Raw genomic sequence first — 13,322 nt, 5'->3', positions numbered from 1 at the left:
AATCACTACTACCTTTTTTAAGCATGTCCCTTTGCAGTAATATTTGTACTCTGGAGGATTTTCCAGTGTAGGACCTTGACATATTTTGCAGAAATACCTTTTACTCCTGCACTACAAATTCAAATACATAGAGATGAAAGCAAGTTGCCAATGCTTAAAAACAAGAAAAGAGCAGAGAATACAAAAATCATGGGATACATCCATTACTTCCACAGCATGTTCCTACTGGGATCTTTAAAAACATGTTTTAAAAGAAAACTCAAATAAGATGCTGTAGCATGTCATTGTTTCATTTGAGGGAGAAGGGAGCAAAACTCTAGGAGAAAGATTTGCAATCTCATCTGAATGTCATGAAGAGTTCCTCACCCCAACATACTCACTAGTCTTAATATAAAACCTGGATCGATTTCTCAAACTTTTGCTGCTTTACCCACAAATTCATGTGAAAATCCAAGAGCTTGCTCCAGTGTGGAGCTCCTTCTTTCATTTCCAGTAAAGCTGAAATATTTTAACGTAACATCAGAATTATTTTCATAGCACATTACAGACTGAGTGTGAAATGGTCAAAAAAAGCATGAATCAACATATTATATATTCTACTCAGTTTTCAATAACTTTTCTAGGTGCTTTTTCCATGGTTATAACTGCACTTCAGAATTCTTCTCCCTAAAATCTGAATATGTTTCATGAAAGTTGAGTAAACCAGAAAATTATTCTCTTTGGTTTTCAACTGGACTTGCTATCTCAATGAATGAAAACAAACACTTTTTTTTTAGTCAAAAACCATCATGCATGTGTGGACACATGCAACGTGTCCAGCACCACATCACAATCCCCGCCACCTCATCGGGGCTGAATTGCAGCACATACCTTCACAATACATGGTCTAAATACAGCTATCAAAATATATGTGGGGAATCAAACTGCCTGGGAAGAATGTAAAGCTTGCAAAGTAGGTTAGTTCAATGCAAAAAAAAAAAAAAAAAAACAAAAAAAAACAAAACCAAAAAAAACCCCAAACAAATCAAACAACAAAAAAAAATTGCACCATATATTGAGGGATAGAGGAGGCAAGATGGTATGATGGTTTTGCAGAGTTGGCTGTATGGGGTAAGGAAAACGTGAAACGAAACAAATTTTAAAGAAGACTGATGACATATAAATAGGTATAGCTGAATAGGAAGCTGAAAAGGATAAAGAGCTTCAAGTACCATTTTTCTGACTGCAGCTACTCCTTCACACAGAGCTAGGATGCTTTCGAGTGTTCCACTTTACACTTTCAATGAAAAAAATCTACCCAGGGAAACACGCACTTAAAACAACTTATCCTGTTCTTACACAGCCCAGACAAAGTATCCTTATCTGTACCCAGAAGATGCTCAAGATTTCTGCATTTTTTTCAGTTACGCTGCATATAAAAATTTTCTCTACATTCCCTTTTACCTCCAATAACATAACCCCCTGGCAGAGACTTGGAATTGTCATCACAAGTCTTCCCTTTAAGTTGTCTGCACAACTTACAACAGAGGAACCAGAAAAAGTCTGGGTTAAATTAAGTACAGGAGTCAGGCATCCCATTCAACCATTGTCTTTTTGCAAATCATATGCATTTAGTTAATCCCATAAATCAGTAGAGAGGTGAGTAACAGGCCTTTAAAAAGGGAAAACAGAAACATGACTCTGCAAATGTGTAATATCAGGTCAGTAACAAATATTTACAATTAATACTTTAGGAACAGCACTATTAATGTGGGCCAAAAAGCTCCTTTGATTGTTGTTTTCACCACCCCCCTTCTTTAACTTATTCCTGAAATAGAAAGTAAAGAGTGTGTTAAAAAAAATAAAACTGAAGGTTTCACTATTTATTTGTTCAGAAGAGAATGAACAATAGGTCTTGCTTTAGAGACAAGTGTACACAACTGGGACACTCCACAGCTCTAACCTGAGGCCAGACTTCAAGTCCTCAATCAAGCTTCAAATCTCACTCCACCACTTTCAGTTTGACACATCAGTTATCACACTTCAGAGTCAACATCCCTCAAAATTCATGGTGCTTCTTTAGCCATAGAGAGAAACAAGTTCAACACATTCCTAAGATGATACATGACTTTGAACCTAGATCTCTCAAGTACACAACCTAGCCACAAACCTTGGCTACCTGCTTTTGCAAATGTCAGAAGGCCTTGGTTTCATCCCAACAAGGAACAGAAAAAAATCTCCAAGTAATGGAAATTTCATCTCTTGCTTTATTTAGTGTTACACCTGAGTTGACTTGTAGCAGTAAGTGTGCAAGAAAGGATGAATTTATCAAGCTATTTTGGCCTCACACTGGGTGTGTCCACTTCACATGAAAAATGTAAGATCTGCTTAGAGTGAACTTGATCTGATCTCTAATTTCATATTCTCTTACATCTCATCTCCAGTCTGCAGTGGACTCAAACAGATTTATTGAGGTCTCTTATTTACAGAAAATTTACTGAAGGTGTGCAATATGAAAGGTCACTTACTAACATTTGTATCTCCTACAGTATTACCTACTGTGTGAAGTCATAGCACAGCTATGTTATCTTAGTTAACTGATCTCAGGAATTAAACCTCTGTTCTACTCTGACCAGTAATGGCAAAAACCAGCATCATGCAATTCTCTGTTTCAGAAAAACTCATTCAAGTTACCAACAGGAAGACTGATTCCCTTTCTAAAATGGCCCAAAAACCCTCTGGAACATGAGTCAATAACCTAAAATTTCTGCAAGCAAAGTGTTTCTCTTCCTCTTAGCTGCACCCTGTTACATCTGCTGTAGGACAACACTGACATATCCAGAGACTTAGTCAGACAAGTTGGTTACCACAAAAAAAAAAAAAAAAACAACCTATATCCCCTACCAAAATCCTAACAGAGTCACAGTGTGGAATACAGTTTCATTTTAAAGAGATTCCCTCCTTTAATGAGGGAACATCCACACCTTTCTTTGAGCTTCACACTTCTGCTCCTTCACATCTTGGAGCATGAGTCCATTTATGTCAAGAGCCCATCAGGAATACAGCTATTTCCCTGTTGCAGCTGGCTGGAGACCTTTCCTCAAGTGGACATGGAAACCTAAGAGTTTCTCTCCCCCGTGCTCACACAGCCATGAGCACTTGAAAGATTTGGCAGCAAGTATTCTTTAGTCAGTCAGTAGAAAATTGTGACAGTGTAGAAACACTGAGGTCATCACAGCTCATCACCCCAGCAGGAAGCCCTGCAAGGGGAGAACTATCCACTCTGTTTGCTTTCCCTAGCAGCAAGCACTGTAAGAAGAAGCAGAAAGAAGTGGCAAAGAGGAAATGTAAAGTAATAGAGAAAAGCTCAGATTCAGACCTTGCACCAAAAAATGTCACATTTGACCAGAATCCCATTACCTTTTTGCTGGCAGCACAACATTGAGAGTCCACATAGCACATTATTCTCACAGCCTGAAAGTCTCTGGACTACCTGAGCATGGAGGATCCTATAGCAGTTTGCTAAAGGAAGAGTAGGATCATCCCTGTTTTCTTGCCACATGCTCCATCTACTCTCTTTTAGCAGCAAGCTAGTTCTATTCTGTTTTTAGGCTTAGTGATGTTTTTAAAAATCTATTCAAGTAACTTTTACCTAATTTGGTGAATTTTGAGGTGAAAGACATCACATCAGTAAAAAATAAATTTTGTTTTTTCCTACTACCATTATAACACACTGAAACAATTTTGATAAGTTTCTGGAAGCAAAATTAAAGTAAGTTTTTTATTTCAGTTACAGTAATCTAAGAGGAAAAATTAAAAAATTCCAATTTTCAAGCTAGAGATAATTTCCACATCAGAGCTATAAACTCCTGCAAAGCACACTTCATATCATAAATGACGAAAAGTGCTTATACTCCATCAGCTTTGGTAATGCCCTACAGAAGGTACTGTCCTTGAAACCAGAAAAGCAGTATCACTGACATCTGAATAGTTCAACATCTGAAATGTCACTGCATTGGTTCCTCCAGTAGAAGTTAACATCTCTGCACACCATAAAGCATTTTCATTCTTTTACTGCAGGCTGCCCTGAGGTTCTCTCTCAGGCCTTTAAACACAGATACATATGTGATAACAAAAGCTATCAAAAGTAAATATCTGCAAATAATGATCTGCAAAGCCTTTATGGTCATTACAGCAGTCTTCACACTTCTTTTGTCCAGAATCTGTTAGTAGTTCATAATCAGTTCAGTGGGTCTGATGATCCTTTTCAAGCATTGTTTTCATTCCAGGAATTCTCATCATCGCTATTTGTCGCTGATAAACCAGCTAAGTGCTATTTAAAAAGAAGGGGAACAAAAAAAGAATAAGAAAAAAGAAGGGTAGGTGCACAGCTGTAACTGTTGCATCCCTCCACAAGGAAATACCAGACCACTTCCAATGGACAATGTGACAATGTGAACTAACCTGGCATACACGTAACTCACTGTGATCCCAGAGACTGTAATCAAGCACTACACCATCTTGTATCTCTGGAAAGACCTGTGTGAACCAGGACACTAGAACATCTAGGCATGGTAGAATAAGTAACAAAGAATGTACCACGACCACATAGCAGTGGTTCCACTGTCATTTCAAAGGCACAGCTACATCTTAAAACGTTCCTTGACACTCCTGGCCTGGGCTTTACATGTTAGATATGTACCAAGAAAAGAGTATTAATGTTTTTCAAAGTCCAAGACCAGTAATAGTGAAATGTGTTGAAAATTGATGGCTTGTAATATATTTAGAAACGCCTTCTGCTAGAGTAAAGAAAAGGACATTGGTGAAGGCTACCAAGGATTCTGGAAGGTCATACAATCAACATCTGGCCTACATGGACTTGAAAACAGGAGATTAGATGATGCAACACCTGTGACTGCAATTACCTGGCAATCGCTGTTTATATTTTTGTTGGAGTGGCTAATCTCAAAACAAAGCACACAACACACATACAATACAATATGACAAAACCAAGAGTCAGCCATGAGAATGCTATTCATAATATTTGCAGAAATGCATTTTAACAGCAGTATTTGCAAGGTCTGCTTCAAATGCCAAATTAGAATATGCCTGCTCAAGAAGAGAGCTAGACTTAATTGCTTGCAAGATACTGGACTCCCAATTGCAAAGTAAACCCACTTTCTTGTGCTGGAAAACAATGTCTCTTTTCTCTCATAGAGAAAAAAGAAATTGATACATTAGCAAAAAAACATTAATTAATGGCCAGAATAATTGAAATGTATTTCAATACATGCTGCTTTCATCAATTCAAGGTGTATATGGATAAATTAGGAGCTGCATCCAGAGATTTTGGAAATCAATCACCTAAAATGCATGAGATGTTGAGTGATAGAGGCATAGTATACACTCATACCTATTGCTACACTCAGCTCAAGCCTCCTGAGAAGCATGAACATTAGTAAGTGATGGATATGTGTATCAATTAGGTTTATGTGGCACATCTTGGTAGTTGGGGGCAGGGAGAAATGGACTGCCAGAATGTCTTTGTGAGAAGACACCAGAACATGCCCCATGTCAGGACAGAACCTGTTACAAGACTGACTCAAAACTGGCCAAGGTTGAGCCAAACAGGAAGGGTGGCAGCTCCTCTGTGAAAAGATTTTAGGAAGGGACAAAAGTCTGGCACAAGCACAGCAGACAGGAGAGAGGAGTAAGAAAATGTGAGAAAAGCCATCCTGTATACAGCAAGGTCAGTGAAGAAGGGGTAGGAGGTACTCCAGCACCAGTGCAGGGATTCCCCTGCAGCTGTGGTAAAAACCATGGTGAAGCACTGCTTCATTGTCCTGCTGGAGTCCATGGAGCTCCACAGTGAAGTAGATACCTACCCCTGAAGCCCATGGAGGACCCCACCTCAAACCAGGTGGGTAAGCCCTGAAGGAACTTGGAAAACTCAGCCTGGAGCAGGCTCCTGGCCTGAATTGCAAGCCCATGAAGAGGATTCCACACAGAAACACATCTTCCAGCAGGACCTGTGACCTGACTGGGGATCCACACTGAACAGCTTGTTCCTGAAGAACTTTCATGTGAAAAGGACCCATGGTGGTGTAGTTCTTGAAGAATTTGAGCCTATGGGAAAGACCTCATGCTGGAGTAGGGAAAGGGTGTGAGGAGAAAGGAGCAACAGAGAGGAAGCATTATGATCTAATTGCAACCTTCATTCCCTGACTCTCTGAGCTGCTCATGGAAAGAAGAAAGAATAATTGGGAGTAAAGTTGAATATAGAAAGATGGGAGAAGTAAGGGCAAGGTGTTTTTATGGTAGTTCTTACTTCTCATTATCCTGCTCTGCTTAATTGACAATAAAGTAAATAAACTTCACTAAGTCAAATTTCATCAGCTCTTGACTGTAACTAGCACATGAACGAGACATAACCTGTCTCGATCTCAGTCCATGGAGTTTCTAATCTTATTTTTCTCTCCCATCTCGCTGAGAAAGGGAAGTGACAGAGTGACTTGCTGTGCACCTGGCAGCCAGCAAAGGTCAACCCACACATTTATTAAAAGCAGTAAAACACTATTAGTCAAAAACTATCATTCACAAAATAAAACTAAATAAACATAACCTAAAAAGGACAGAGTAGCACACCTCAATTTCTTTTAATGAACCAGAACATATTTTTCAATATCCTTCCAACATTATTCATCAGTGAGGCTGTTTCTCTCTTCTCTCAGTGATGGAGTATTAAGTCTTTCTTTCCTATATTAAGTCAGTCTTCTCATTATCTTAAATAAAACAAATGTTGAGATAACTTGGGTTTTTTTAAGAAAAGGTAGCCTTTAAAAGCACAAGCTCATGTGCAGAAAAAACCTGCAGAATGAACATCTAGCAAATTCCTGAGTCTCAGTCAATTCACCTTAAAGCTTGCAGTGAAAAGAAGTCCTTCTGACTTAGAAGAGGTAAGCATTTACTGATACATTGTAGCAAAGACATCCTGGAAATTAGCAGGAACCTCCCAGATTAATTAAATATTAATTGTATTAAAAATACTGCAAATTATTGAGATGGAAATACTAACATTTTTACTAAAATAATATGATCTATTAGATTATATTATCCCCTAAACACTGTGAACTGGTAATTGAGATACAGGTAGAGGCTTGAAATACAGCCAGGATTTTGAGAGAAATGGTCTTGTTCTCAGATAAGCCAAGAGAGCATAGCAAATTTGCAACTAAAAACAGGTAACTTGCTATATGCATGTGGAAGATGTTCTAATCTGCTAACAATTACAGTATTATCAAAAGCATGAAACTGTGACATTCTCTACAGGCAAATTTCAGTATTTACTGTACATTACTCTCTTCTGCTGAAGTTGCTGTGGGTTTTTTTTTTTTTCTAAAGATGCTAGCATAGACCCTACAGCAGGTACTCAGTATCTCGTAGGAGAGGATTTATTTACAAAAGGCACACTTCTTCACTACAGCAACAAAAAACTCAGCTCCATGTTCTCTTCAAAAAGCTCGACACTATGAGATCCTCATGGTGATCTTCATGACTACCTCGAACACCCCCTACGAGCTCAGACATAGTTAATGACTATCCCCCTCACCTGTAGGCTAATATCCATCCCCTTTCATCCACGTTTTCCAAATTCAGCAGTCAATTTAAGCTTCAGCACATTAAGCAAGTCTATACCTCATGAAACAGCCCATTCTGTTTATACTACAAGAAGTGAGAGTCAGACAGTCATGCATTATTTTCTCAATTTCTGCTAATATAGATACTACCAGTACCACCACAGATAGAACTCAAACAATATATTTAAGGAAATAAACCCCACTTCCTAATATCCTTTTCTTCAGTTACCATATCAAAACTACCTGAACCAGATTAAGTCTCTCTCTGACAGAGGTAGTATTAACTATCATTTTTCATCTTTCTGGTTATGGAAATAAATTACCTATTCCTGTGGCTGAAGCAGAAACTTACAGGATTTTTCCTGTGTTCTTTTAAAGGATAGCTATGTTTGTAGAGAGTCTGATGAGGTGAGAGATGTGAACCAGTGCACTCATGCTACTCATATATAAACCACCTTATGATAATTCAGAACACAAATGCAGCAACACAATGCAAGCAACACATTATTCTTCAATTGCTCTCTTGCAAGCAAAAAAGAGGGAAAACTCTTTGAACTCTCCCACCACCCACTCTTGCCCCATGCATGTCCCCAAAAACAGCCTGCTGATATTGGCTTCAAACATCTACTCACAACTGCCTTCCTCCATTTCAGCTTATGAAGGTGTAACTTACCAAAGCTTTTTGTACTGAGGAGTCACAAGATTCCCCAGCTTTTGCCTTATTCATATTTATTTCACAGCTATATATACACTCAAGGAGCATTTAATTCACTTGTTCTGTCTGGATGATTCAGACACAGGAGAAATACTCCTACCTGTTATTGTCCATAGGAACAGGCAGAGAACACCAGGTCCAAATGCCATGCTGCACCAGGAAGGCAGTGACAACTGCTTTTCCAGCCAGTCGTGTGGAAATTATAGGTCTTAAAGCTGGGTTTTTTTTCTGATATTGTTTAGTGCCCTGCTGTGGCCATCAAGCACTGAAACACAGCACAGGAAAAAAATAGGTCAGATGTGAGCATTAATTAGAATGTCACAGTTAAAGACAATAAACAGGTGACATGCAGGCTTTATCATTACTTCCTGACTTCTGCATGGATGACATAGTAGATCAGGCACGCTGAAGATACAGAACAAATTACCCACCTGGAAATCTCTTTCTCTAGAGATACATAAACACCCCAGAAATATTTGCACTCTTGGCCTCCAGTATCTCAAACCCCACAAATACTCTGTCTGCAGTTATCCAGACCCTGGTTTAGTTATGACTTTAAACTAGCAGGTACTTTTAACGGAGGAATCACAGACAGTATTTTCTCAGATTTAGCATTCATGCTAAAATCCATGCAGTGTTAAGTCAGCTTTTAAGGCAGAGCTCAAGCTATTCTTTCCCAGCTATCAAGGTAATGCAAGCACACACTCTACTCCAGAATTTCTAGGGAGACATTCCTTGTCAGGATACTAAATTCTCCAAGTAAGGTATCCTGAGCAACAAATAGATGTAAGGAATGAATAGTTCAAAGCAACATTACTCATGCAAGACTCATGCAAGGAAAAAACTAGTTTAGCCAGAGTCCCCCCACATAAAGGATCCTAAATGCACGCTTGACCCAAGAAACACTTCTGTAAATGAAAACACAGATAGTGTTTTTTTCAGTGAACAGCCCTTCTCAAGGCAGAGTATCACACAATCATTACATGACTTCCATATTTCAGCTGCCTGAATCTACATGATAGAAATGCTGCTAACTGGACGCTCTTGGCAGGTTCCTTGCCACACATAATTTTATATGATGAAAAACCATCTAGGTGTTTTCCCTTGCAAAAGGAAAAGTAAGTTACTTAGACAAGCCAGGGCTGACTGAGCTAGAGTAGAAACCCTAGCAGCTCAGCAATTGGATTTTGCTCTCCAAAAAGGGATCCTTTATAGATGGTATGTCTCTAAATCACATGCACAACTGGACCCTGATCTGCAAGTTGCACTTCTGTGACTGACACAGCTTTTCCAAAGTAAGACATGTATTTATCTCAAGATGAAAGGGACCAGATGTTTATTTTAGATGTTAGGAGTTGTATCAACAGCTGAGTGGATCAACTGATGGAGTAAACATTTCCCCAGTTAGTTCATTAAAGAGTGTGGCTGCCTCCCTGAGGAAGCCAGACCAGCACAAGCCAAGTGAAGAGGTGGCTTAACTCGATACAGAGTATAAAAACTAAACAACTAACAAAAAAATTTAGAAGACAGCAGTGGGCCTGAGCTAGCTTTAACCCATATGTTCCGTTCCAGTGACAGAGGGTGCCCAGTGTTGTGATGCTGGGATTATAGAAACCAGCGATGGGAATCATATTGATATTCAGATAGAACTGTATATTGCCACTGCTACATTTTGCCAAGTATAATGGATATTTGCATTGTGATTTCAGCATACTTCATATTGCTTCACTAAATCAGAAATCCCATGTCACAGTAAGTATCTCCAAATAATTAAATCTGATATTAGATATTGCATGCTCTACACATGGAATATCTAAATGAGCCTGGTCAAAGAATACTGGACTCTGACAATTTCTACTCGAGTCTATAGTACAAGCGCTAACTTTGCTCAAAACACAAACAAAATGACTATAGAACATGACTACAGCAAGGACTGTTCCAAGTACAAAAAGATAAGGCTTTGGGAAAGCTTCCTGTAAAACCAGGAGAGACTATTACTAACTTTCCAAAAGCCTGTGACTTCTGTGACCTTTATTCTATCCAACATAAAACAAAATCTCCTTCCTAAGGCAGCTGCCTTAATGAAGAGTAAGCTGGTCTCCCAATCTATTCCTATGCTGCACAATTAGAAAAACTATCTCCAATCACAAAAAAAACAAAACAAAACAAAAAACCAACCAACCAAACACACAGCATTATACTGCTTCTAAGATGATGCTCTTTTAATATCTGTAGTTAGATGTTCTCTCAGGAAGCAATTCCTGTCAGAGGAGCTGTGCTCCTCTGTAGCAAAATTAGTAAGGTTTGACCTGAGAAAGAGCAACAGGTTGTCTGGATGCTTCCAGGTACTACTTCTATGATACAAAATTTTCAGCAACAGGGCCATTTTTTGCTTTCTTGCATTATGTAATTGCTCTTCTGTCCCTCCATCAACTATAACCTTATTCAGTTTTGTAGCAGACAAAAGACCAAAACTTCTTATGTTCTTTAAGCCAAGTCATTCTAAATGCTCCACTTATGCAGCCACTGAAATAGCCACTGAGCAGTGTCAGGGTACAGAATCATTGACAACTGAAGAGAAATGAGCACTTTTGCACAAGAGGGAAAGTATCCTGAAGGTCCCACAACATGGAGCCCTGTCTTTTGATTTCACAGTAAAGGTGAAGCAAACGGAATTGTTTACTTTCACACTGAAATGAACTATGGAGATTAACACAACCCATCCACAGAATGGTAGAGGTTGGAAGGGACTTCTCTAAGTCACCTTGTCTACCCCTCAGCTCAAGTGAGGCAGCCTGGACCTGGCTCCCAAGGGCCATGTCCAGACAGATCCAGTATCTCCAAGGATGGAGACTCCGCAACCTTCCTGGACAATCTGGCAGTATATGGTCACCCTCACCATGCGAAAGTCTGTTTATCCGGATCTCAGTTATGCAGACAGGGATCTCCAGCTGAAAAGAGATGGTTTCTTAAGCCTTTCCTTAAGCTGAATCCAGCAACATACACTTGCCCATGAACATTTATTCTAATATGTAACTCAAAGTGATAATTTTTATTTGGTGCTTTATTTCAGACATTCAAACTAAACCAGAGAGATGTACAGAGCATACAATTTTTACAGGCTTCATCTTTCAATGGTTTTTGAAATGTTCCTGTGGGTTTTGAGAAAAAAACAGAGTAGCAGAAGTATACTATGTTCCTACTAAATAGTCCCATTTTATTAGCACAAACCCCAAATACTTTATCCTTGAGGGATAGAAGAGATTATTATGGTAAGACCACAATTTCACATACACCCTTCTTGTTTCTATGGAAATCCTTCTAGACTTCGAAAAGTTTTAGCCACAAAAAAACCACAATTTGCAGAAGAACTTACTACTGCAGATCAAGGTTTCTGAGATATTGTGCATTGTGCTGTAACCTTCATCCATTCCCAGAAACAGCCAAATGGTCCAGATGCCTAAGAGAGACTTTTAGTTCTTTAGCCTAAGGAAAAATGCATCAGGGCTGGTATCAGAATATCACAAGGTAAAAATTAACCACAACCAGAGACGAAAAAATATTTTATTTATTTTCTAGGCCTTTTCCTCTGCAAGGCCAACTTTACAATCTCACTGTCACTAAAAAAAGACAAGTAGCAGCTTCTTTTTACTACAGAATAGTTCCCTGAGGAGTCCACATGATAACTTTTAGCAATACTAAGAAAAACACTGAGAGATGGTATAAATGATCCAGATTTTTTCAACGTTACTTGTCCCGGGTTCAGAAACAAAAGGTCCTGAAGTTCTTGTTCGCTTGGGTTTCTGTTTGGTTTATGTTGTTGTTGTTTGTGATTTTTTTTTTAGTTTTGGTTTTTGGGGGGTTTTTTGATTTTGTTTTAATTTATATTAAGAACTAACAAAGCTGCAAAATGCTAGAATTTGGACCACATGTATAAGCTACATTGAATCTTGATGGGACACACCATGTGGGGATACAGTGAATGCACAAAAGCAGCACTGTGTCCTCCCATGCTCCTTTGTGGCTCCACATCTATTGATGTTAAATTTCCACATAATAAAAGAGCTTGCATTCACTGCAACACTAGCTTGTGCTTCCTGATATTAGGATCAAGCTCAGACACAAAGCACACCCAGTCACAATTCAGTGCACAGCTTCTGACCCACAGACGAGAACAAAGCTACCAGACAGTGCATGCCTTCGTAAACTGTTAAAACAGTAAGCCGTGCTGCAATGTGTGCATGCCATGCTCCTCTTATCTTCCCCATGGTAGTTTTCTGTTCCACACAAGTACAAATTTCATCACACAAACACAAGACACATTAAAATTTAAGGTGGCCAGTTCTGAGATCCCAGCAGTTAAAAATAACGAAGGCCACAAGATTAATTTGCTAGCTGAATCTCTAGAATTCACATATAACACAACACCTCTTATTTTTATAACAACATAAGCAGACAGCACTGCTGGTAATTACTTTGGCATTTCTTGGCTCTTAAAAGTTCAAGTCTGACTTGCATTCTTAGCTAGAAGAGGGATGATTGATGCTTGAGCAGCAGGTATGGTCAAAACAGGTATGTATTATACATATATTGCCTTACTCTGAAAACTGTTTTTATGTTCCAGCTGGCAGCTTTTGGCAGTGCTCTAGGCAACAGGATAAGGGAAAAGTCTGAACTGAACCCTCTACACAAACAATTTAACTTCATGACCTTTTAAACATATGCAGTTGCTGTTGAGGACCACATCTTTGCATAGATAACACATGAACTACAACAGATTTCCAAGGAAAGGAATTACCTCCATATTCCTCTTCTCCTCCACACCACATCTCACTCTGCATTTTGGTTCACCTTAGCTTTAATGCAGACTCAAGTAATTTTCTCCCATAGAGAGAGAAAGGGGTCAGTCAAGCAGAACTATATTGCCACTTCCTACACATAATTAGGCCAGGACTTTAGTAAGAACGTGTACAGACTGAATTACCCGTGTC

General features: G+C 39.0%; 1 protein-coding gene across 1 annotated transcript in view; it reads right to left on the bottom strand.

Annotated features, from left to right (window-relative positions):
* Positions 1-8,495, bottom strand: part of KIAA0319 (KIAA0319 ortholog) — a 44,021-nt gene extending 35,526 nt beyond the window's left edge. Inside the window, exon 1 of the mRNA XM_053995553.1 lies at positions 8,432-8,495. Within this exon, the coding sequence (XP_053851528.1) occupies positions 8,432-8,480 (49 nt within the window). The 5' untranslated portion in view covers positions 8,481-8,495. The remainder of the gene's footprint in view (positions 1-8,431) is intronic.
* Between the last annotated feature and the right edge of the window lie 4,827 nt (positions 8,496-13,322).

This window comes from Vidua macroura, chromosome 1, assembly GCF_024509145.1.
Source record: "Vidua macroura isolate BioBank_ID:100142 chromosome 1, ASM2450914v1, whole genome shotgun sequence".
In the NCBI taxonomy this organism is placed as follows: domain Eukaryota; kingdom Metazoa; phylum Chordata; class Aves; order Passeriformes; family Viduidae; genus Vidua; species Vidua macroura.
Note: the sequence above shows the minus strand (reverse complement) of the source record. Positions and strands in the feature narration are given on the sequence as shown.